The 25,528-nt window shown below is 36.8% G+C and overlaps 1 protein-coding gene across 1 annotated transcript in view; it reads left to right on the forward strand.

The window, feature by feature from the left end:
* Positions 1-25,528, forward strand: part of CHD9 (chromodomain helicase DNA binding protein 9) — a 352,905-nt gene that overhangs the window by 116,129 nt on the left and 211,248 nt on the right. Inside the window, 1 exon segment of the mRNA XM_014587776.2 lies at positions 22,668-24,286. Coding sequence (XP_014443262.1) covers positions 22,832-24,286 — 1,455 coding nt within the window. The 5' untranslated portion in view covers positions 22,668-22,831.

The following is a 25,528-nucleotide window of genomic DNA, read 5'->3' on the forward strand; positions in this document are numbered from 1 at the left end:
TATATATTTTTTTTTTTTTTCCTTTTTCCTACTTGTAGGTCTCCATAGTTTCTGGTGATAAACCTACTGTTAATCCTTTTTTTTTCTTCCATGAGGGAGACAGAGAGAAAGAGAGACAGGTACCCCAAGAGGTTCTTCCTGCTGCAATCCACTTCTAAGCTCAGCCAGTCCAGATTATGGGTATGTGCCTCGTGTGGACATGGAGATATCATGATATGAACCTATGACATTTCACATATGGGTCCTGTTACACTGTGCCACCACCTGGCCCTTTTATTGAGAATCTCTTATACTTGATGAATCTTGTCTTTCTCTGATTCTTTGACTCTTAAAGGAACAGTTTGACTATATTGTATCTTAGTGTAGATCTCTGAGTTTCTCCTGCTTGGAATTTGTTGAACTACTTAGATATATAGACATATGTCTTTTATAAAATCTGGGGAGTTTTTGGCCATTATTTCTTGCAGTATTATTTTTGTGTTTTTTTTTTCCCCCTCTTTCTCTTACTTTTGGGATTTCCACAATGTGTATGTTAGTCTGCTTGATGTTGTTTTTCAGATTCTATTAACTTTTCTTCATCCTTTTTCTTTTTGATCTTCAGACTGCATGATTTCAATTATCCTATCTTTACATTTGCTTATTCTTTCCTTTCTTTGCTTGAAATCTACTATTGAACCACTAGCGTGAATTTTAAATCTTCAGTTATTATTCTTTTTAGCTCTGGAATTTCTATTCAGCTTTTTTTTTTTTTTTTTTTTTAATTTTGAACTCTATTGATAGTATCATTTCATATGTCATTTTCCTGGTTTATTTTCACTCATGGGTCATGCTTTCCTTTAGTTCATTGAAATATTTAAGACAGTTGGTTTAAAGCCTTTGTCCTTTGAGTCCAAAGTTTGGACTTGCTCTGGGATTATTTCTGTCTGTTTTTATTTTTTTTATTAAATGAACGGTTGTTTCGGGTTTTGGTATGCTTTAAAATTCTTTTTGTGAAAACCTGACATTTATTAATAATGTAGTAAATTTTTCCCCCTGCCATCAGTGATTACTGTTCTTGATTATTAAAGGCTAGAGTTATCGATCTATTTAGTAACTTTTTCAAACTATTTTCTGCAGTGACTAGACTAGTTCCTGCCGTATGTGGTTACTGAAGGCTCTGTTTCTTTAGGTTGTGTTTAGCCAGTGTTTTAACACAGATTTCCTTGAATGGTAGTATTATTTCTTTTTAATGCTGTTTTTTGTTTTTTGTTTTTTTTTCTTTTTTGGCATTTTTGTTTCCATAAACCATTGGTGGTTTTCTAGTGTTCTGATAAAGTTGTTTTTGACAGTTCCTGCTTATTTTTTGATGTTTCTGTGGAGAGATTGGAGCTGCTTACTTTGCCATTTTGCTGACATCACTCTCTTATGCCCATTTTTTCTTAGTGAGCTGAGGAGGCCTTTGTGGCTAAAGCAAGGCGTGAGCAAGAGGGCAGGGTAGCAGAAGATGAAGGGAGAGAACTGTTCAGATGGGGATGTAGGGCTGCATATAAAAATTTACAAGTCCTAGTAAGGACTTCAGCTTTTAAAATGAGTTACACTGGAGTGTTGTAAGCAGAAAAAGACCTGAAATTACTCGTATTTTAATAAGATCAATCTATTTGCCTTTTTGATAAAGACTAGGTGAGTAACAGGCTGTTAGTTGCCTATCAAGTGTCCAAGAAGAAAAGTTAAGTAGTTTGTTTGGTGTATAGGTCGGGAGTTTGGGTAGAGATTCATATTTAATAGGTATAAATTTGGGTCTTACTAACATATAGAGTGTATTAAAAGTCACAAAACCGGATGAAATCACCTTTTAAGTGAATATAGCTAAAAAAGAAAAGTTGATATATTCTAACATTTGTAGATTGGAGTCTCCGAGAGACTGAGACTGAATAGCCAAAAACCAGGTGAATATCATGTGTATCAATTAGATGAATTTAAATGTTTCAAGGAAGACTCAGTGACAACTGCTGCCAATGAGTAATGTCACATGAGGACTGAAAAATGACACTAGGATTTAGTAATGTGCCGATCACTATTCCTCTCTAGTCAAGTCATTTTGGTGAGGTCATGGGAGTAAAGCCTTATTTCAAGATAGAATACCAGGAAGTACATTGAAACAACAAATATAAATAAATAAAGTTTTATTGTAGAGGGGAACAAAGAAAAATGAAGAAATTGGAGGAATAAATGGGGTCAAGCAAGGTGTATTTTTTTGAGAGAGAGGTTTTTTGCCATATGGTGGGTACACTCACCAGAAAGACAGAGAAAGTGACAGAGAGTCAGAAAGTGAGAAATCACACACCCACCCACCCCCGGGGGGTGGCCATGCCACAATCTGTTCTCCTCCATTCTCCTCTCAGGATCTTGGGCATGCACGCACACATGCCCAGTGTGAGTTTAAGCCATTAGGTCTGGTATTCAAACCACGGTCGACTACATGGGAGTCCAGCAACATAGCCATAACGCCAACTGCTGGTCCCAAGTGAGGGATATTTTTGAAGATGCAAGAAATAACTGCTTGTTTGTTTGCTGATGTCTAGGAGAACAAGGCAAATTATTGACTCAGGATAGAAGAAAGAATTACTGGGGCAGTATCCTTGAGTACCTGGGAGTGAGGAAGGAAGGCAAATGAAGGAGAGTATTAATTTTTTCCTGCCTATCTTGTTATAAGATCAAACACTTTAAACTTAAAATTTGAAACAGTGGTGGAATTTCTTTTAAAAAGTAATGTTCTCTGATACTTTCTAGGTATATTTAGATGTGATTTAGGGAAGTTGCTCAGAGCTATTTCAACTTGTTGGTAGGAGATTCAGTTACTCTGTATGTGAGTAATTAAGGCCCTCAGGAGAGATCAGATTTAAAAATGAATATAAAACTTTGACTGGAAAGAGTACAATTTCTTGCTGGCTTTGATCCTTATGGGATACAGAATTTAGCAGTTTTTGTTACCTTTTAAAGGCTCAGTCCTACATAATTAATGGACAATATTGAATCCATGTTAATTTGATATTAATACCCTTTAACTTTTTTTTTTTAAATGTTAGTGTGTATACACACATGTGTGAGAGAGTATTCTTTACAGAGTCTCATCATGTTGTGATTCCTATCTTACAGCCCTTCAGCTCCTTAGGAGGAGTCTTTAGGTCAGCCTAGGGATCTGAACCTATTGTCAACCATGTGGCTCACACGTTACAATCTAGTCTACTATGGATATGCTTCCTAGGCTGGACCTCAATATTTATTGCTCAAAAGTCTTGAGGCTCCCTACTTAAACAACAAAAAAGTCTAGATAACCTAAATTTCAAAGTCGGTTTTTCATTAATATTCCGTGCATATTTCCTGAGTTGTCATGTGACATTCTAAAGCAAACTCTTCCTTAATCCTAACATCATTTGCTGTTTGTTTTATTTTTAAAGAATTACTTATTTACTTTTATTTATTCATTCATTTTATTTTAATTTGACCAGAGAAAGACACAGAGAAAAAGAGGAAAAGTGAGAAAGTAAGCCACCAGGTCCAGGACTCGAACTGTGATCAGCCATGTGGGAGTGTCCAGAGCCTTAACCACCATGCCACCTGCTGTTCCCCTGCTGTTTGTTACTAATGATAATAAAAAACAACATACTTTTGTATGGAAAGCATTTTAATATACCTGTCACCTAATTATCATATCAAATACATAGGATTGGCATAGAGTTTCTTGTAGATCTTTTGGCTTTTCTTTTTCTTTTTTCTTTTTTTTTTTTTTTTGGCTTTTATTTTTCTTTAGGTCCCCTAATAATAAGGAACTTTTGTGGATGAAAGTGTGTCTCTTCCAGAATTCATCATTTACCATAGATAAATCCCTGGATTTTTTTGTTTTAAGATTTTTTTTTGCTATAAGGTGTCTGATCAGAGAGGGACAGAGAAAGAGAGAAAGAGAGGGAAAGAGAAATCATCCTCCTAGGGAGTATGGTCACACTGCAAGCCTTTTTTCTCTATTCTCCTCTCAGGACTTTGGGTAGGCATGCGTGCACATGTGCCTGGCGTGATTTTCAGGCTACTGGGTGTGGGACTTGAACTGTGGAGCTGGCCTCGTGAGATCCAGCACCTTAACCACCAGGCCACTTGCTGGCCCAAACTTTTGAAGTTTTAAATTTTAATTGATTGAAATGATCCCAACAACTTACTTTTGAGAGAATTTTTTTTTCCTGAGCCATTTAAAAATATTTACTCTAGGGACCAGCAGTTAGTGTAATGGCTATGTCGCTGGACTCCCATGTAGTCGACTGCGGTTCATGTCCCGGACCCAGTGGCTTAAAACTCATGCCAGGCGCGTGTGCGTGTGTGCCCAAGATCCCGAGAGGAGAATGGAGAAAAAGGGATTGCGGTGTGGCCATCCCCCCTGGGGGGTGATTTCTCGCTTTCTATCTCTCTGTCTTTCTGGCAAGTGCATGCGCCATATAGCGAAAACCTCTCAAAAAAAAAATGTTTACTCTAGAATTCTTACTTTCAATTTTTACAAGAATATAATTTCTTTCTTTTTTTTTTTTTAGCCAGTAGGAGGGTGTACGTGCTCACTGGAGAGACAGACAGAGATAGTGAGAAGGAACATGAGAAATCACCCCCTATGGGATGACCATACCACAATCCCTTCTTCTCTACTCTCCTGGGATTTTGGGCATGTGCACACATGCTTTGGTGTGCTTTTCAAGCTGCCAGGTCCAGGGCTCAAGCCATGGTCAACAATATGGGAGTCTAATGCCTTCATTACCATACCACCTGCTGACCCACAAACAGTATAATTTCTACTTACTATTCCTAGGTTATTTTCTCACATAAATTTCAAAGTTGTATTGGGTAGATAAAATATTTTATTCGAGAAGATTAGCATATTTCCATTGTAGCTTGAACACAACTTCAAAGTAACGTCACCTGCTCTGTGTGTGTGTGTGTGTGTGTGTTTAGGTTTATTTATTTCTTCCATCAGTGAGAGAGACAGAGAGAGATGGCCCCTCCCAGCGGGGTCTTGATGCTATGATCCACCATGGGTTCAGCCAGCCCTGGATCATAGGCATATCCATGTACAGTATACTAAGGGAGATTTCCAGGTACCTTGAGCCTTCCCATGTGGAGTAACCTCACAAAGCATCATGTTTTATTACTGTGCCACTGTCCGGCCCCACCTGCTTTGTATTTTCTCAGAAAAATCTACCTTGCAAATACTTGCTAATAAAATTAGTTGGCAATTAAAGAAAAATTAGTTTTTAAATGATTATTATATCCTTCATCCTTATCTAAAAGTAACAAAGTTAGAAGTTTAAAAATAATTTTGGTCATGTAATTTTTTTGTTAATAAAATAGCATTGAGGGCTGGCTGGTAGCATGGTGAAAGCAGCTGGATCACACATGGCTAACTGGGTGGTTCCAGTCCCAGACTTAGTCGCTTGAGGAACTTGCTGATTACGTGTGCATTCATCCCCAAGATCCTGAAAGAAGAATGGAAAAGAGATTGTGGAGTGGCTTTCCTCTCTGAGGGGTGATTTCTCACTTTTTCCCTCTCTCTTGCTTTCTCTTTCTTTTTCTCTCTCCTCTTTCTGGAAAGCACACGTGCCCTATAGTAAAATGAAAAAAATAAATAAAAATAGCTTTTTGAGATAAAGTTTATGCAAACAGCATCCTCTAAACCAAAAATCTGAAATCTAAAAATGCTCCAAAATCTGAAATTTTTGAGTACTAGCACAAGTAGAAAATTCTTTACCTGACTTCATGTGAGAGGTGTGGAATTTTAAAAAAAAGCTGTAGTAAAAGAAGATTATAGAAAATTACCTTGAGGCTATGTGAATAAAGTATATATGAAACATATGTGTATTTTGTGTTTAGACTTGTAGTCTATCTTCAAGATATCTCATTTTATATATGCAAATATTCTAAACCTCCCCCCCCTCAAAAAAAATCTGAAATCCAAGCATTTCTGGTTCCAAGCATTTCAGGTGAGGAATACTCAACATATATTTAACAGCTTTTAGTGTCTTTAGAGTTCTTTGTCACCACAACCTCTTTTAGAAAAAAAATTTTTTTTTCATTTTTTTGCTATAGGGTATGTGTGCTTACCAGAGAGACAGAAGATTAGAAATCACCGCCAGAGGGATGGCCGCTTTGCAATCCCTTCTCTGCCTGGGAATTTGGGCATGCATACAGATGTGTTCAGCATGATTTCAAGCTGCCAGTTCCAAGCCTCAAACTGTGACCAGTTATGTGGGAATCCAGCTCCTTAACTACTAAGCCACCTGCTGGCTGCTAGAACATTTTCTTTTTCTTTTTTATTCTTTAAGAATTATTTTATTTAACTTTATTTATTTATTTTTAATTTGACCAGAGAGGGAGAGAAAGTGAGAAAGCAAGTCGCTAGGTCTGGGACTCAAACCAAGAGAGAGAGAGGGAAAGCGAGAAAGCAAGCCACCATGTCTGAGATTCGTACTGTGGTCTGCCATGTGAGAATCCAGCGTCCTTAACCACCACGCCACCCGCTGGCCCCAGCCCCTAGAACATTTTCATTACTTCAGAAGGAAACTCTGTAGCCTATAGCCAACACTCATTAATAATCAATCCCTCCTCCTACCTACCTCACTTTCAGCTTTAGGCCACCACTAGTCTACTTTCTGTCTTGACCTTTCTTATAAATGAAATCATATAATATATGGTCCTTTGTGACTGACTACTTTCATTTAGCATAGTATTTTTAAAGTCCATCTATGTTTTACCATGTATCAGTCTTCATTTCTTTTAACTACTGAATAATATCCCATTGAATTAACATACATATTTTGTTAATGCATTCATCAGTTAATAGCCATTGGGTTGTTTCTTCTTTTTGACTATTGTGAACTCTGCTGCAATGAATGTTGGCATATAACTATTTGTCTGAATTCCTGTTTTCAATTCCTTTTGGTATATACCTGGGAGTCAAATTGCTAGACCACATGGTAACTATATTTAACCTTTTGAGGAACTACTAGACTTTTTCCCAATGGGGCTACATTCCAGTTTTTATGTGAGTTCCAGCTTTTCCATATCCTTAGGAACAGTTGTTATTTTCTGGGTTTTTCTTTTCCCATCTTAGAGGATATGAAGTAATATTTATTTATGGTTTTGATTTGCATTTCATTACTAGCTAATGATGTTGAGCATCTTTTCATGTGTGTATTTTCTATCTTTGGGGAATAACTATTCATATTCTTTGCCCATTTTAAAATGCGTTCTGTTTTTTTTTTAATAAAGAATTATTTTATTTTAATTTCATTTATTTTAATTTAACCAAAAAAAGACACACAGAGAGAGGGAAAGTGAGGAAGCAATCCACCAGGTTCAGGACTTGAACCATGGTCAACCATGTGGCAGTGTCCAGTGCCTTAAACACCATGCCACCTGCTGGTCCCTAAAATTTGTTTTGTTTTCTTACTAGTGAGTTATAGGAACTTTTTATTTATATTAGATCCAAGTCCCTTATTAGATATTTGATTTGTAAATATTTGATCCCATTTTTCTGTAGATTTCTTTCCATTGAAACAAGTTTTTAATTTTGATGAAGTTGCTCACAAACGTTTTATATCAAAATTTTTTTTTACAATGTTACTACATTTGCTTTTCCTAAAACTAAAATGAGGATACATATTTAGGTTGTGGTTAGCTATTTATATATTTTTCTTTTTGTTGTTGTTGTTATAGGGTGTGTGTGCTCACCAGCCAGACAGTGAGAAGAAAAGTAAGAAATACCACCCACTCTTACCGGGGAGAATGGACATGGTACAATCCCTTCTCTATTCTCCTCCTGAGACTTCGGGTGCACACACACACTTGCCTAGTGTGATTTTTCAGGTCTCCGGGTCCAGGACTCAAACCATAGTTAACCATATCAGAGGCCAGCTATTTAATCACTACACAACCTGCTGCTCCCTCCCCTTTTTAGTTTTGCTTTAGAGCTAGTGTGCTCACTGGGAATGGGGAGAGAGGGAGATGGAAAGTGAGAAATCGCCCCGTAGGGGGAATGGCCATGTTGTAATCCCTTTCCTCCATTCTTCCCTTGGGATTTTGGGCAAACATGTACCTAGTGTGTGTTTGTTTGTTTGTTTTTCTTTTTTTAAAGAATGATTTATTTAACTTTATTATTTATTTATTTAAATTTGACCAGAGAGGGACAGAGTAAGAGAGAGAGAAGGTGAGAAAACAAACTGCCGTGACTGGGTCTCAAACCACAGTCAGCAATGTGGCAGTCTAGCACCCTTAACCACCACACCACTTGCCCCCCCCCCACCCCCGTGTGATTTTCAAGCTGCTGGATCTGAGACTCGAATCATAAAGCCATGAGTGATTCAGCTGCCTTAACACCTACACCACTGGCTGGCCCAATTACCTATTATTTTCAATTTTTTATTTTCTCTGCTTAATTTGTGCTTCATGAGTAGTTTTTCATTCTGTAATTTAAATGACAACTTTAGGACCTAGATTTTATTTTTACCTTGAATTTAACCTTCTTATTATTACATTTCATCATAATTTCAGTAGGATTACTTTTTTCCCAGCTAATTAGAATTATTATTTTTAAAATTTCATTTATTTATCTTTTAGTTTTAACCAGAGAGAGAGAGAGAGATATGAAAGTGAGAAAGCAAGCCACCAGGTCCAGGACTTGAACCGCAGTCAGCCATGTGGGAATCCACCACCTTAACCACTATACCACCTGCTGGCTCATTTAGGATTATTTTAAAGTGTATTTAAGTTTCAAATAATTTTCACATTTTCTTATAATTTAATATATTCAGATTTGAGAAACACATTTGAAATTAAGGATGTAGTATACATTGATCTATAAGTCTATCTGCCTTTCTAAAACCTACTAATACAGTAACTTTGGGGTACAGCTCTAAAGCCAAGTGTTCTCAAATGTCAGGATTCATAAAAATGTCAAAATCTGAAGAGACTTTAAAGGTTATCCAGTCAGTCACCGATGTGCTCCTGGATTCTTCTCTACAGTATTACTATTGAGGTCTTGGCTAGCCTTTCTTAATAATAAGTAGCACATTATCTTTATCTTTAGACAGCGGTGACTATTTTAAATTTCTTTTATTGAACCAAAGTATTATGATTTTCTTTACAATTTTCTAGTCCCTGTCATTCTAGATCACCCATTTGGTGCTTCTACAGATAGTATGAGTAATGGCATAGAAGAATGACCAGTAGGGCATGTTAGAAAGATTACAAGTACATTGTTGTAATTAGATGGTAGGATATTTGGAGAGAGGGTGGGCTGCTGACTAAAGATAAAAAATTTTTTGAAGGGTGTGTGTGTATGTGTGTATATGTATTAATTTGTCAGATAGTGTGTGTACTTAATAGAGAGAGAAAGCACCCTCCAGTGAGCATGATAATCCTCAATCTCTTCCTCATTTCTCTATCCAATTAGGATTTTGGGTACGTGTGCTCAGTGTGTTTTGTAAGTCACCAGGTTTGGGATTCATACTGCATAGTCGGCATTGTGAGATCCAGTTTTGGGCCCTTTGGCCTATACTATTTAATTAATTAACTAATTAATTAATTAAACAGTCAAATAAAATTATTGGGTCATTGGAAAAGTCATGGTTCATTTTTGCATAGGAAAAGAGCAAATACATCATGACTTTTTGGCCCAATATTTAATTTTACTTATTATTAGTAATATTTTAAAATTTGCTATAAAAATTGTGTTCTCACTAGAGAGAGATGGGGCGGAGGGTAATGAGAAAGCAAGCTGCTAGGTTTGGGACTTGAACCATGATCGGCCATGTGGAAGTTGAGCACTTTAACCACCCTGTCATCTACTGTTTCAGGGCCTGTATTTTAACTTGAATATTTATATGGTTAACATTTGGCAGCTATGAAAGTGTTTCCAATGGCAAGGGACGTAATCAAGTCTGTGTTTTAAAAAACTTAGTCTGATCACACTATAGATTGATTAGTGGGGAAATGCTAGATCAATTTTAGAATGTCATTAGTCAAATAAAGCATATAGAAAAAGCAGATTATAGAAGAAAGGTAATTTTTTTGTTTTTGAATCTATCGAGTTTGCATCTTTAGATAATTTCACAATGCTAGAATGATGGTACTGAACATAAAGATTTGAAAGTTGTCAGCGTATATTAGGCTTTTGGGAAAGTCATGACATATTTTTCTATGCAAAAATGTGACCTAATAGATAATAGAAAATTGGATTACATAGGAAGAATTTCAAGACTGAAGAGTACTAAGGAGAAACTTTGAGAAGCATGATTTAAAAAACTTTTTTTTTTTTTTGAAGAACTAATCTATTGGGACAAGCAGTTAGCGTAATGGCTATGTCACTGGACTCCCATGTAGTTGACCGCGGTTCGAGTCCCTGACCCGGTGACTTAAAACTCGCACCGGGCACGTGTGCATGCGTGCCCAAGATCCCAAGAGGAGAAGGGATTGTGGTGTGGCCATCCCCCCTGGGGGGTGATATCTCGCTTTCTGTCTGTCTCTCTGTCTGACGAGCACACGTACCCCATAGCAAAAACCTCTCCAAAAAAAAAAAAATTAATCTATTAATTCAAACTGTGGTCGGCCATGTGGGAGTCCAGCACCTTAACCTCTGGGCCACCTGTTTGCCCATCATGATTGTAATTTTACCAATGTGGATACAGTTTACTGAATATGCCTCATTTTGTTTACATTGTTATTTAAATGAGTTGCTCAGGACTGAATATAATACCCAGATTTGATGTGAGCAGCATATTATGAACATGACATTTTGCTTAACTAGTATCATACTGACTTATAGTAAATCTTTTGCAGGAGCAAATAATGTTTCAGTAAAAAAAAAAGTGTTACTTCATTCATTCATGAGCATGTTTATTGAATAAATTGTTAGAAGAGAACTTGCTCACTGGGTGGATGCATTTGAAAAATTTATGGATATTAGCAAATTTCTCTCCTTAGAGGTTTTATATTTTTAGACTCTCAGTAAGAGAGTAAGACCTTTTTCCCCCTATAGCTCACCAACACATCTTAACAAACTTTGGAATCTTAGTAGGTCTGATAGGTGAAAGATAATATATTAGTATGGTTCTAATTTGTATTTCTCTTATTTTGAATTATTTTATAAAATGACTGTATCCTCTGCTTATATTTTTATTAGACACTTGGTATTTTTCTTACTGATTTGTAGGAAATCTTGATGTATTAAGAAGTGAGCACTTCATTAGTGAATGATTTGCAAATATTCTCTCAATTTGCTCTTTTTCTTTTCTTACCTACTTTCTAAATGTTTTTATAAGTTACTTAATTTATTCACAAATAAATTTTATTCACAAATCATGTTGTCTGGGTTTTATGCCATGAACAGAAACGAAAGTATCCCTTTACATATTTTCTACTAGTACTTTCATGGTTTTTCATTTTTGACATTCATACATCTTTGTTCCTTTTGGAGTTAATCTCTGAGAAGCAAGGTATGGGTCTTTGTTTCCAGAAATTGTCCTGTTTATTTATAATTGACTTGACTCCAAATTTGAGATACTAAGTTATTTCCTGTTACATGTAATTTGCCTGGCTGCCTCTTCTTGTGCCAGTACTACCATGTTTTCACATATGACAATTTGTGGTTTAATATTTGGTAGGGTTAGTTTTTCCTTATTTGCTCATTATCCTCATTTGTATTTTTTTCTTGCCTTTTTTTTTTTTTTTTGTCTATTTCTGTATTAACATTAAAAACACCTTGTCTACCTCTGGAAAACTTAAAATTTTTAGAGACCATGTTTATTTTATAAATGAGCATTTCAGTATATGAGCATTTATATGTTTATAATGAATTCTCTATCCAACAGCATGGTAGATACAGAATTTATATTAGTTGACAACATTTAAAAATCAGGAACTTTTGGAACCAGCCGATAGCGTAATGATTATGTCACTGAGCTTCCACGTAGTCTACCATAGTTCAAGTCCTGAACACCCAGTGGCTTAATACTCACACCAAGGGCATGTGTGTGCCCAAGATCCCAAGAGGCAAATGGAGGAGAAGGGATTGTAGTGTGGATTCCCCCCATGGGGAGGAGAGGTGCTTTCTTGTTTTCTGTTTTTCTGTCTTTCTGGTGAGTGCATGTGCTGTATAGCAAAAATCTCTCTTTAAAAAAAAATCAGGAAATTTTCTATAGTAGTCTGGATCTCTAGTTCCTTTTAAAAATTAAAAGTGGGCTCAAAGGCAGTACAGCGTTCTGCAAGGCTAACCTATATGGGAATGTTCTACGTTTCCTTCCAGAGACCTCCGTGGGCATGCCAGACATGTATGTACCCATAATCAAGGGCTAGCTGAAAGAAGGGTGTGTTGAGGCATGACTAACCTATTGGAGTGTGTGTGTGTGTATGTATGTATGTATGTATATATGTGTGTCTCTCCCCACCCACCCACACACCATGGAAGGAAGGAAGAAAGAAATAGAGAAAGAAAGAAATTTTAAAAAGAAGCAGTGGGACCAGCTGTTGGAATAATGGCTGTGTCGTTGGACTCCAATGTAGTCGACCGCGGTTCGTGTCCCAGACCCGGTGGCCTAAACTCACGCCGGGCACATGTGCGTGCATGCCCAAGATCCCGAGAGGAGAATGAAGGAGAAGGGATTGCGGCATGGCCATCCCCCCTAGGGGGTGATTTCTCACTTTCTGTGTCTCTGTCTCTCTCTGTCTGTCTTTCTGGCAAGCGCACACACCCTTAGCAAAAACAAAACAAAACAAAAACTTCTCAAAATAAAAAGAAGCAGTTATTAACTGAAACTGACTGGTGGATGCCCTCTGTACTTCTTAGCTAGTTCATCCCTGGCCAGCTTCACTCATTTATATTACTTGCTTGGTCTTTGTAGAATTTGGAATCTGAATATACTTGAAGAGTTGGTTATCTGTGCTGAAAATAGGATCAGATAGTTATAGATTGTTCAATTTGACCTATGATTCATCCATGAGATTCTTTTGTATCTTGGTTATCTTAATTACTGTGTATTGGTTGTCTTAATTATTATATTAATTCTCTCAACTTAAAAACACCTCATTAAGTGGATTTTCTATACACCTCTCAGTCTAATAATAAATATTGAACTGGACAGTCTGAGGATGGAAATTCCACAGTACTACTAGATTAATTTAGTGCTATTTGGGTGTGGTTATTATTAGATACTAGTATATTATTACATGATTTTAGCATCAAGCTACTAAACCTTGTCAAATTCTGTATTATCCATTAGTCTCATACTTAGAAGCCCTATGGGAATCCTAGGGAAATGAATAATATAAGGCCAGTAATTTAAGATTTATCTCTCTAAACTTTAAACCTTTTATTTGGGCATTTTCAGTAGAATTTTTCATGTCTGAATAAACTGGGAATATTTAGTCTATAGCTTTGAAAAGAAAAACTTCAGGGGAGACATAGTCTTCAAGAAATTCAAAATTCATCATAAGAAAAAGAGATTAGATTTATTTTAAACATTCTCAGAGGGGATGCTTACTTAAGAAGGCAGGGAGAAAACTGACTTAATGTAAATAACTTTTAATAAATATTCAAGAAAATACTTTGACTTTGCAGGTGTTATGTCTAAAACTTTATAGACCTATTGCCTCTAGGGTAAAGGTCAGATATTTTTAACATGGCTAATAAAAGCCCTAGATATCTGACCTCTACTTCTGTCTCAATCTCCTTCTTTTTGGCTAATAGTATGTTGTGGCCACATTATACTACTGAGTAGCTCCTAAAATGTCATGTCCTATCTGACTCCTGGACATTTATTTCTACATTGTTTCCTCTGTGTTCTTGCATGTTTTAGATATAATGCAAAGTGAGAGATTTAAAAGCCCTTTTTCTTACTCTAATAGATGTCATAGCTTACTGATAGGGTCGGTAGTTTAGTTTAACACAGCGTAATTCATCTTTAAGGTAATAATTTTTTTTTTTTTTCCTCCCACATGCACTTGCTGGAGACCCAGAAAGACAGAAAGTGAGAAATCACCCGCCAGGGGGATAGCCACACTGCAGTTTCGTCTCTTCTATTTTCCTCTTGGGATTTTGGGTTCATACACACACACCTCGTGTGTTTGACAGGCTGCCAGGTCCAAGACTTGAACCGTTAAGTCGGCCATGTGGGATCCAGCTGATTTAATCTCCACACCACCTGCTTGCTCCTCTTTTTGTTTGTTTGTTTGTTTTGTGTGTGTGTGTATTTTTTTAACAGGTGAAACCAAAACTTACAGGATCTTTTCAAGTCAGATTTCTAGAAAGTGATAGAGCCAGGACTCAGGTCTGGGGTTTTCTTTTCGGTTTGGGGTTTCTTTTTAGAGGTTTTTGTCATAGTTCATGTGTGCTTGCTGGAGAGAGAGAGAAAAACAGACTGTGAGAGGAAAAGTGAGAAATCACCCCAAGGAGGTGATGGCCATGCTGCAGTCCCTTCTTCTCTGTTCTCCTGGGGTCTTGGGCACAAATGCAAATGTACCTGGTGTGATTTTCAAGCCACCAGCTCCAGGATTCAAACAGTGGTCAGCCATGTGGGAGTCCAGGAACTTAACCACTATGCTATCTGCTTGTACTGTTCTGTTGTGTTTAAATTTAAACCTTATCTTTCTAATATTTTAAAAGAATTATTTCATTTATTATTATTATTATTAAATTTGTCCAGAGAGAGGGAGAAAAAAAAAGGAAAGTGAGAAAGCAAGCTGCCAGGTCCAGGACTCAAACTTGCAGTTGGCCATGTGGGAGTCTAGCGCTTTAGCCACCATGCCACCTGCCAGCCCCATCTTTCTCATTTTTATGTAGTCATTTGTTCATTTCACAAAAACTTAGCACATACCCAATGTGCTAGGCAACATGCTAAGGATACAAAAAGGTGATAAAGGTATTTTGTTTTTCTAAGGATGTGCAGTCTAAAGGAGAGAAAAGATGATATCTTATTTCAATACAAAGAGATTCATGGTATACATAGAGTATTAGTCCCAGACTTGAGTCAGGAGAAGACTGCCACAAAATGGAAATCATAAGCTGAATTTCTCCAGGTGTAAGTTAGAAATAATTGTGAATAGTTCATAAAGTAAAAGTTAACGTTGCATTTCTTAAAAAAGTTTTATTCATGATAGAGTATGTGTATGTGCATATGAGAGAGGGAGAAAAAGAGAAAAGCAGCTCAGTAGAGCTTCATCATACCATGATCCCCTTCTCTCAGCCCTCTGCTTCTCAGGATTGGACACACAGCGTGAAATCTGCATATTTTCAAACTGAGGCAGAGACCTGAACCTGAGGTTGGCTGGGACTTACAGACAGCAGCATTTCAGTTGTTTGCTGCTACTGACTGAGCTACCAGGCTGGGTCAGTGTAGCTCAAATTTAATACTGTATAGAAATGCTGGAAGGAAGACTAACAGAAGATCAAATAATGTAGATAGAGATCAATGGTTTTCATATTAGATGAAATGAAACAAATGACATATGGCAATAATTGAGAATAATTCATTTGTTAGAAAACTATTGAGGGACCTATTTGTAGGATATAGAAATGGAATGGAGTGAAAGCAACTAATAGACAAAAAGAGAAAGTCAATTTGCCACTAAGTTTATATATATAAAGTCTGTTACAGAATGTATATTCATTTATCTTATTTTTATTCTGAAGGCCAAGTTCAAATATATCCTCATCTCTATGCCCTTTGTCAGATATAATTACTATCTAATCTGTGCTACCATAATATAGTGCATTGTATAAATCTGTACTAAGGCATTTTTCACATTATTTATTTATTTCTTCCCCTCTAGTTTATGAGTGTTTTAAAGGCAGGCATTATATCCTATTGATAAATAAACCTATTCTGCATGGTCATCATATAATTGGCGTTGGATAAATGTAAAAATGAAGATAGGTAATTTAATTTTTATTTTAAATACTTGTTTCAACTTTAGAAGAATTCTGTTACCCAAATACACTATTTAAATGTGTGTAATTGATAAAAATCTCCTACAATAGTGCTCCAGCTTAAATTACTGGCTTTATTTTCTGTTTCTGTACTTTCCACTTTTCTTCTTTTGTATATCCTCTGCAATGGCCATACTGGTCATTAAGGTTGAGCATCCTTAATCTAGAAATCTGAAATCCAAAATGCTACACAATCTGATACTTTTTGAGCCACAACACTATGCCACAAATGGAAAATTCCATACCTTACTTCATGAAATGGGTTGCAGTAAAAATACTGCAATACAAAAATATTGTACAGGCCAGCAGGTGGCGTGGTAGTTAAGGTGCTGGACTCCAACATGGCAAACTGCCATTTGAGCCTTGGACTCAAAGGCTTGAAAATCGTGCCCAGTGTGTTTGAGTGCATGCCCAAAATCCCAAGAAGAGAATGGAAGGGAGAGATTGTAACATGGCCATCTCCCCAGGGAGTGATTGCTCACTTTTCCTCTTTCTGTTTGTTTGTCCTGCGAGTGCACACACCCTGGGGCAATAACCTGAGAGTAAAAAATAAAAATATTGTACAAAACTACCTTCAGTCTATATGAAAAAGGCATATATGAAGCTTAGATGAATTTCTTGTTAAGACTTGGGTTTCATCCCCAAGTATCTCATATATATGTAAATTCTCCAAAATCTGAAAAAAGTCTTAAACATTTGCGAAGAACTGGTCAGAGAAGAAATACTCAAACCTGCACTTACTTTATTGTGGCTGGTTCTTTATTGTTGAATCTTTGCCTGAGTTGTTCTTCCTTTTGTAAGGACCCTCTCAAATGCTACCTGTTCCAAGAAGCTTCCCCCACCCCCCCTTTTTTTTTAATTAACAGGGGGCACGTGTGCCTTGCAAAGAGAAAGCAACCCTTCAATTTGGTATTGTCATGCCACAATCTTTTTTTTGAAAAATTCATTTTCCCATCCCATCTAGATTTTGGAGCCTGCATACATATGTACTGGTGTGTTTTTCAAGTCATAGGGGCCAGGATTTGAACTGCATTTAACCATGTGGGACCTGGGTCCCAATGAATAGCACTCAACCATTGCACTATGGGACCAGCCCTGCCCTCTTTCCTTTATAAATCAGTTTATAGATTAATTTATGCCTCTCTTAATTCACATTTACCATATTTTATTTAACGTATCCCTTGCTTTACTTATACCCTTCCTCCATTTGTTCATTTAGAATCTCATCTTCCCAAGAGCAGGGACTTTATTATAGTTCATATAAAAAAGCTTTGGATATAATGGACTATTCATAAACATTGTCTAAAGTTAAAATTAAATTGATGCCAGAAGGTGGCATAGTGGTTAAGGTGCTTGACTACCATGTGGTTGACTGCAGTTTGAGTCCCAGGCCCGGTGGCTTGAAACTCATGCTGGGTGTGTGGAGATGTATGCTCAAAATCCCGAGAGGAGAAGGGATTGTGGCATGGCTATTCACCCCCTCCCCCCCGGAGGAGGGGTAATTTCTTGCCTCTGTCTCTCTGGGGAGCACATGTGCCCTGGAGCAAAAAAAATTAAATTTATATGTTTTTATGAAGTTGGAAAATTTTATGTTTACTAGAATTAAGTTTTAAATAACCACTGAATGTGCCAATTATAGAATAAACAGTTTATATCAAAAAAACAGCTTATTGGATTTCATGGGCATTTTTCATAATTTACATTTATCCTTATTTTTATAATTAAGGTTGACTACTCTCATCACACATGAAATGTGTATCTTCTTAGGCTGCCTCCATGGCTAGTGGTTAAGGGAGCTGAATCACAGATGGCCGAACACGCAGTATTATAGGATATTATTAGTGTCTGTTTTCTTTTTTTGGAGAGGTGTGCACTCGCCAGAAAGAGAGACAGAGAGAAAGCGAGAAATCACCCCCCAGGGGGGATGGCCATGCCGAAATCCCTTCTCCTCCATTCTCCTCTCGGGATCCTAGGCACACACACACACACACACATGCCCAGTGTGAGTTTAAGCCACTGGGTCTGGGACTCGAACTGCGGTCAACTACATGGGAGTTCAGTGACATAGCCATTACGCTAACTGCTGGTCCCTAGTGTCTATGTTTTCTTTCCTATTAGGTGTTTCTCTCTTTGCTTACCTTTATTCAAGTATAAATAACATGCATCTACAAGGGGTTTTCAAAAAGTTCATGTAATATTCATGTTATGAAAAAACTATACATGAACTTCGAAAGTGTTTTGTATTAAAATGAACTTATACCTTTATTCTATTATTTTCTACAAACTTTTGAAGTACCCTCAAAGTCACTTTTGTTTTTAAAGAGAGATTTTTGTTATAGAGTATGTGCTCTTGCCAGAGAGACAGAAAGCAAGAAATCACCCCTCCCCCCCTGGGGGGCGGGGAGTGGCCATGCCATAATCCCTTCTCCTCCAGTCTTCTCTCAGGATTTTGGGCATGCACGCACATGCACCTGGCATGAGTTCTAAGTCACCAGATCCAGGACTCAAACTGTGGTCCACTACATGGGAGTCCTTGCCATAACCATTATGCCATCTGCTGGTCCCTCAAAGTTACTTTTCTGTATCCTCTTTTAGAAGTCAGTTATTTATAGTACCTAGATGTTGTCTATTAGTGAATGTTTAGTAGATTAATACATAACAAAATTATTTTCTTAATTGAAACAACTATTTTTCCCCATATTTAGGAATGCCTCAGTTTGTGTAAATGTAGAAAACACTTCTCTGCTTTAGTTAATCCACTATAATGTACAAAAATTCAAAACTATACCAGTTCTTTTCTGTGAAGAATATTACTATTTTGGTATATCATCAGTTTATTTTCAGAATAGTCTTCTAAAATTCCTTAACTGCTTTTCAAATAATAAAGCAAATATACAAGCCTATAGTAAATCAGTGTAACTTCAATTTTTTTTTTTTTTTTTAGTTTTATTTTCTTTTTTTGCTGTAGGGTGTGTAGTTTGCTGGAGAGAGAGACAGACAGAATGAGAGGGAAAGTGAGAAATCACCCTCTAGGGAGATGGCCATGCTACAGTCCCCTCTCTTCCATTTTCTCCTCAGGACTCTGGATACACACGCACCCACACCCAGTGTGATTTTTTTCAGGCTGGGTCCAGGACTTGAACTGTAAATTTGACCATGTGGGATCTAGCTTCCTTAACCTCCACACTACCTGCTGGCCCTATATTTGTATTGTAAGTTCACTGTTAACACAGTAAGAATAAGTAGCAATATAAGAACTAATGTTACATCATTCAGGTAGTCTTTCAACATTCAACTGGGCAGCAGTTTTCTATTGTTCTGGGTTCTCAATTCTTGAAGTAATACATTCTAATATTCAAGAATTTACTTTAATCAGGACCAGCAAGTGATGTGATAGTTAAAGTGTTAAACTGCCACGTGGACAAATGTGCCAGTTTTGGATCTGGCAACTTGACTTTCTAACTTACTTTCTCTCTCTCTCTCTTGAGTGGGTGCATGTGCCCTATAGCAAAAATTTTAAAAATAAATAAATAAAATTAAATAATTCTTTGGGGCAAACTAATTTACTTTAATTAATTCTAAGATACGTTACAACTTTTTTTTTTTTAATTTTTTTATGCCAGAGAACATGCATGAGAGAGAAAAAGAGAATGGAATCCCAAATGGAGCCCAGTCACAGTTCAGTCCTAATTCTATATCCATCAGGATCCTGGGCATGCACACATCCAGCCAGCATGTTTTTGAAGCCAGTGGAACTAAGACTTGAACCCTAGTCTTCCATGTTGGATCCAGTTTCCTCTGTGCAATGCACAACACTATGGAGCTGGTCCCCTTCCCCCCACCCCCCCACAAACACACTTTTAACATCTGTGAGACTGGGATATGTCTGAGTCACTATTTGCTGGGTAGCTATCATAGAGTAGTAGGTTGTGTATCCACAAACCTACTCATAGCTACTTATATTGTCAACACTTTAGTTGGACTATGTACATTGCTAGTACTGCATGTTTAATTGCTGTTTCACATTATTATTGAGCATTTAACCAAAAAGTTATCGAGTATGCAGAAAGTACAGAAATAGAGCAGCAGAGCATATGTTTGATGTTAGTGAAGTAAATTGTTGTTAAAGAAACGACAGCATTTCCACATTTCCACAAAACAAAAATCAGGTGTTTCATGAACTCATAAGCAAACCACCTTAATATTCAAGGAATACTCCAGATATGTTGGAATAAGTCTAAGTAAGTTTAAAAGTTATTTCATTAATTATAAAACAAAAATTCTAAGTAACATAGTTTTTTCATTATTATTATTATTTTAAGATTTTGTGGGACCTGCAGATGACATAGTGTTTATGCTGCTGGACTCCCACGTAGTCAACCAAGGTTCAAGTCCTGGACCCTGTGGCTTAAAATTCATGCTAGGCATGTATGTGTGCATGCCCAAAATCCAGAGAGAATGGAGGAGAAGGGATTGTGGTGTCACCATCCCCTCGGGTGGTGATTCCTCGCTTTCTGTCTCTGTCTCTGTCTCTGTTTGTCTTTCATATATGTATACATATATATATACACATAGGGAAAGTGAGAAATTACCCTCCCAAGAGGGATGGCTATGCTGGAATCCCTCTGCATTTCATTCTCCTCTCAGTATTCTAAGGATGCATGCACACTATTCTGGACATTCCAGGACTCTAACCATGCAGTCAGCCATGTGGGATCCTGCAACCCCACCCACCACACCACTGACTGCCCTGTCATGGTTTAATTGGTAGGATTTTTTTCTACATATTATATCAACTAATGCTGTAACTTATTAGGAAATTTACATTTCCTAATATGGCCCCCTAAAAATAGTGGATATTTTCTAAAAAGTATCTTAGACCTTTGTTTTGTTTGTTTTTAATTTGCCAAAGGGCACATGTGCTCACCAGAGAGGGGAGTGGGAGTAAGAAAGCACCTCTCTTCATGAGATTGGTTACTCCACAGTCCCTTTTATTTTCCCCCTTTTTGGGATTTTGAGCATGCGTGCATTCACATGTGCATTGCATGTGTTTTTTCTTTTAAGCTGCCAGGTCTTTGACTTAGACCACGTGGTCAGCCATGTGGGACCCAGCAACCTTAACTACCATGCCACCAAATGGCTGAGACTTTTGTTAATTTACAGATAAACTAATATGTAAAGGAAAAAGAATCTCGATTTGTGATTCTCTATGCAAGACAGTGGCAGTAGAACCATAAATTACCTTTGTTGAAAGTGTGTGGAATGATGTAAGCCTGGAACAATAATGGATATCCATTTCATATTGGATAAGTAACTTACTAGATCCTTACAACACATGAATTGTGTGTGTGTATACAAACATACATACATCATTTTTTTCCTTTGGACTATCATAAGAAATGTTTTATTGCTTGGCTCAAGCTACTGTCTGTTTTCTCCTTAGCTTGATTCTTAATACACACTTATGTATATAGCTAGTAAATATAGTAACCAGAATTTATATTCCAAATGATTTGACATGGTGGAATTTGGGGTAGAATAATGAATTCAACTATTAGCAGGAAGGTCATTTTTTTTTTTTTGCTTCATGGATTTCTAAATCAACCTGTTATCCGAAAGGGTGATCTTTTATAGTAGATGAGGAAAAGGAACTTGGCAACAATATGTGGGGATATTTTCCAGTATGCCCCCCCAGCACATGTGTATATTGTTACTGTCCGGAGACTACCTTTTGTCTCATTTTGAGCCATCGTATGACCTCATGCAATTGCTCTTCTTGATGCATTTCTATGTAAACCATATGAAGTAACAGAGTTACCTTACCTGTTCATGAGGTCCAGAGCAAAGGATGCATTTACTAATGAGAGAAGGTCTGATGTCAGCTCTTAACAAGATATAATTTTGAAGCATAACAATGCAAATATATCTTATACATTGGCTAGAGGTGCTTGGGTGCATGCCCAAGATCCCAAGAGGAGAATGGAGGATAAGGGATTGCAGAGTGGCCATACCCCCAGGGGTGATTTCTTCTTTTCTGTCTGTCCCTGGCGAGTGCATGTACCCTATAGCAAAAATCTCTCTAAAGGAAAAAAAAGGGGAGGGAAGAAAAGAGTATGACATACTATGCCCAGGTTTACCTTAGATTCTTTCATCATAATATATGAACTCCTAAATAAAATAATATTATTTATATTGCATTATTATATTCATTATTATACATTATTACTTTTTTTTTTTGAGAAGTTTTTGCTATAGGGCGCATGTGCTTGCCAGAAAGATAGAAACAGAAAGCAAGAAATCACCTCTCCCCCTCCCCCCCCCATGGGGGATGCCCAAGCCACAATTCTTTCTCCTCCATTCTCCTCTGAGGATCATGGGCATGCACATCCACACGCCAACTGTGAGTTTAAGCCAGCAGGTCTGGAACTCGAACCGCAGTCGACTACATGGGAATCTAGCAACATAGCCACTACACCAACTACTTGTCCCACATTATTACATTTAAATGAATATAGTCATATCCCTTTGAAGGGGGGCATTTTTCTTTCATTACAGGGAATATTAATGAACTATTTTCAATTAATTATTCTCCAAAGAAATACTCTATGCTAAGATTTTTAAAAATTATATATAAACTTTGCTTATAGTTTAAATTGCTTTGTTCTTATTTTTCTAGGATTCCGATACTTCATGGCATGTCATTTTCTACAGCAATAATGCATATTGAACTATTTTGGATTAGTTGATGACCTTCAGAAATGATCCAGTAATACCTACTATAGAGAAGCTGAATATACTCCATTTGGAGTGAACAGTCAGATTGTTAACGGAATTTTCAAGATGACAGATCCAATGATGGACTTTTTTGATGATGCCAATCTTTTTGGTGAGACCTTAGAAGGTTTGTCAGATGACGCATTTGTACAACCAGGACCTGTTTCACTAGTTGATGAATTGAACTTGGGTGCAGAATTTGAACCTTTGCACATAGATTCACTGAATCATGTTCAGGGTACTCCAACACATCAGAAGATGACTGATTTTGAACAGTTAAATCAATTTGACTCAATGAAATTTCACCAAGTTAATCAGTCTTTTGGTAGTCCAGCTGAACATGTATTATCTCCTCATTCTCAATTTAATTGTTCTCCAATCCACCCCCAAAACCAGCCCAATGGTTTATTTCCAGATGTAGCAGATGGCAGTCCAATGTGGGGCCATCAGACAGCTACTAGCATTTCAAATCAAAATGGATCTCCTTTTCACCAACAAGGACATTCACACTCTATGCATCAAAGTAAAAGCTTTGTGGCACATCATGACTTTGCCTTATTTCAGGCCAGTGAACAGCAAACACAGTGCACTTCACTACGCTCACAGCAGAACAGAAATAATCTCAACCCAGGGCAAAATTCTCTTAGCCAGTCTAAAACTTTTATGGATGTTAATGTTTCTGGTCCACACAGAGTCAGTGTTAACCATCCACCACAAATTACTAATACGTCTACATCACAACAATCTCTTCCAATGCAGCAATTTTCTCAGACGTCCAATCCTTCAGTTCACTTCCTCAAGTGTAGCAGTCATCAAGAAGGAAATTTTAATGGACCTTCTGCAAATATGACTTCTTGTTCCGTCAGTAATTCACAACAGTTTTCTTCACATTATTCCTTTTCTAGTAATCATATATCACCAAACAGCCTCCTTCAGTCCTCTGCAGTTCTTGCACCTAATCATACAAATCAGACTTTATCTGATTTTACTGGAAGTAATTCCTTTTCACCTCATAGGGGAATCAAGCAAGACTCCACTCAGCATATTTTAAACCCCAGTACATCGTTGAATTCAAATAATTTCCAAATGTTACATTCGGCACATCCTCAGGGTAATTATAGCAATTCAAAATTATCTCCTGTGCACATGAACTTCCCAGATCCTGTTGACTCAGGAACTCAGATGGGCCATTTCAATGATCATGTAGAAACTAATGGCTTTTCATCTTTAGAAGAGAATTTACTTCATCAAGTGGAATCTCAAACTGAGCCATTCACAGGACTTGACCCAGAGGACCTCCTTCAAGAGGGTCTCCTTCCACAATTTGATGAGTCAACATTTGGACAAGATAATTCAAGTCATGTTTTAGATCATGACCTTGATCGGCAGTTTACTTCACATCTTGTAACTCGGCCTTCTGATATGGCTCAGACTCAGTTGCAGAGTCAGACTCGGAACTGGCATTCATCATTTTCTAATCATCATTTACATGACAGAAGTCGCCTATGTTTACAGCGACAGGTATGTAACTCCTTGCTTTCATTTTGGTGAGTTGGGATAAGTTAGGCTTTTACTCATTGATAATTTTATATGAGACCCTCAAGATTTCTCAGACTCATTAATTTTATAAGTGAGTATGCTTATTTTAACATAGGTTTATATTGATTTATTGTGCTCAAAGCAGTAGAATAATAAAGTTCTTAGACTTCCTTTGTAATTTTTTATTATGATTACCTTTAATAAAAGATTATTTTATTAAAACATACAAACAAAATCCTTAATTAAAAGAAAAATAGCCTGGGAAAATTTAATTGCAAATATGATGAACATAGAGTGAATTATAAAAAAGCCTTATAAATTGATTAACAGGTCGATTAGAGAGGTTTTTGCTATAGAATACTTGCGCTTGCTGGAGAGACAAAGAGAAAGTGAGAAATCAACACCCAGAGGGTATGGGCACATCGTAATCCCTTCTCTTCCATTCTCTTCTCGGGATTTGGGTAACACACTTATGTGAGTCCAGCATGAGTTTTAAGCCAGCCCGGCCCAGGACCTGAACCACAGTTGACTATCTGGGAATCCAGTGATGTAAGCATTATGCCATCTGCTGGTCCCATGATTAGCAAACTTTTAAGACCTCAGTTGATAACTGTATAAACCAAATAGTCTAAAATCCACAAAAGAAGAAATCGGATTATTAAACAAAACTAAAATAATACACAGCTTTAGTAATAAAAATTCTATTTGAAATGTTATTTTTGCCTGTTAAGGAAAAAATTTTTAATTTTTGATACCATGTGATTTTTTTCAGTACATGAATAAAATGTGCAATGATTAAGTCAGGGTAATTATATAGTATACTTATCATTTCAACTATTTGGAACATTATATGTAGTAGTTTGTATAATTCACAGTCTCTCCACTGTATTTAAAATACATTTATTGCCTAATGCTGGTGAATTTGCGGTCGGTCAAATTGGTATTTGTATATCTTTGTTAATTGATATTGGGAAGTGCGATATTAAATATGACATATAAAGAACATAAAACCTTCATTACAATAGCCAAATGTAGTAAAAGTAATATACCTAATATATTTACTTAGTGTATTGATAAGGGACAACTGGAAAGAGCATGGCTTATTATTATATCTATACTATATGGACTATTAAAGTATTAAAAAAAGATTTATACCGAGTATATGTTTTCTTTTTTTTTTTTTTTTTAAGTGATTTTTGTTAGAGAGTGTGTATGCTTGCTGGA

The sequence above is a fragment of the Tupaia chinensis genome, unplaced genomic scaffold, assembly GCF_000334495.1.
Source record: "Tupaia chinensis unplaced genomic scaffold, TupChi_1.0 Scaffold000235_1, whole genome shotgun sequence".
Taxonomy (NCBI): Eukaryota; Metazoa; Chordata; class Mammalia; order Scandentia; family Tupaiidae; genus Tupaia; species Tupaia belangeri.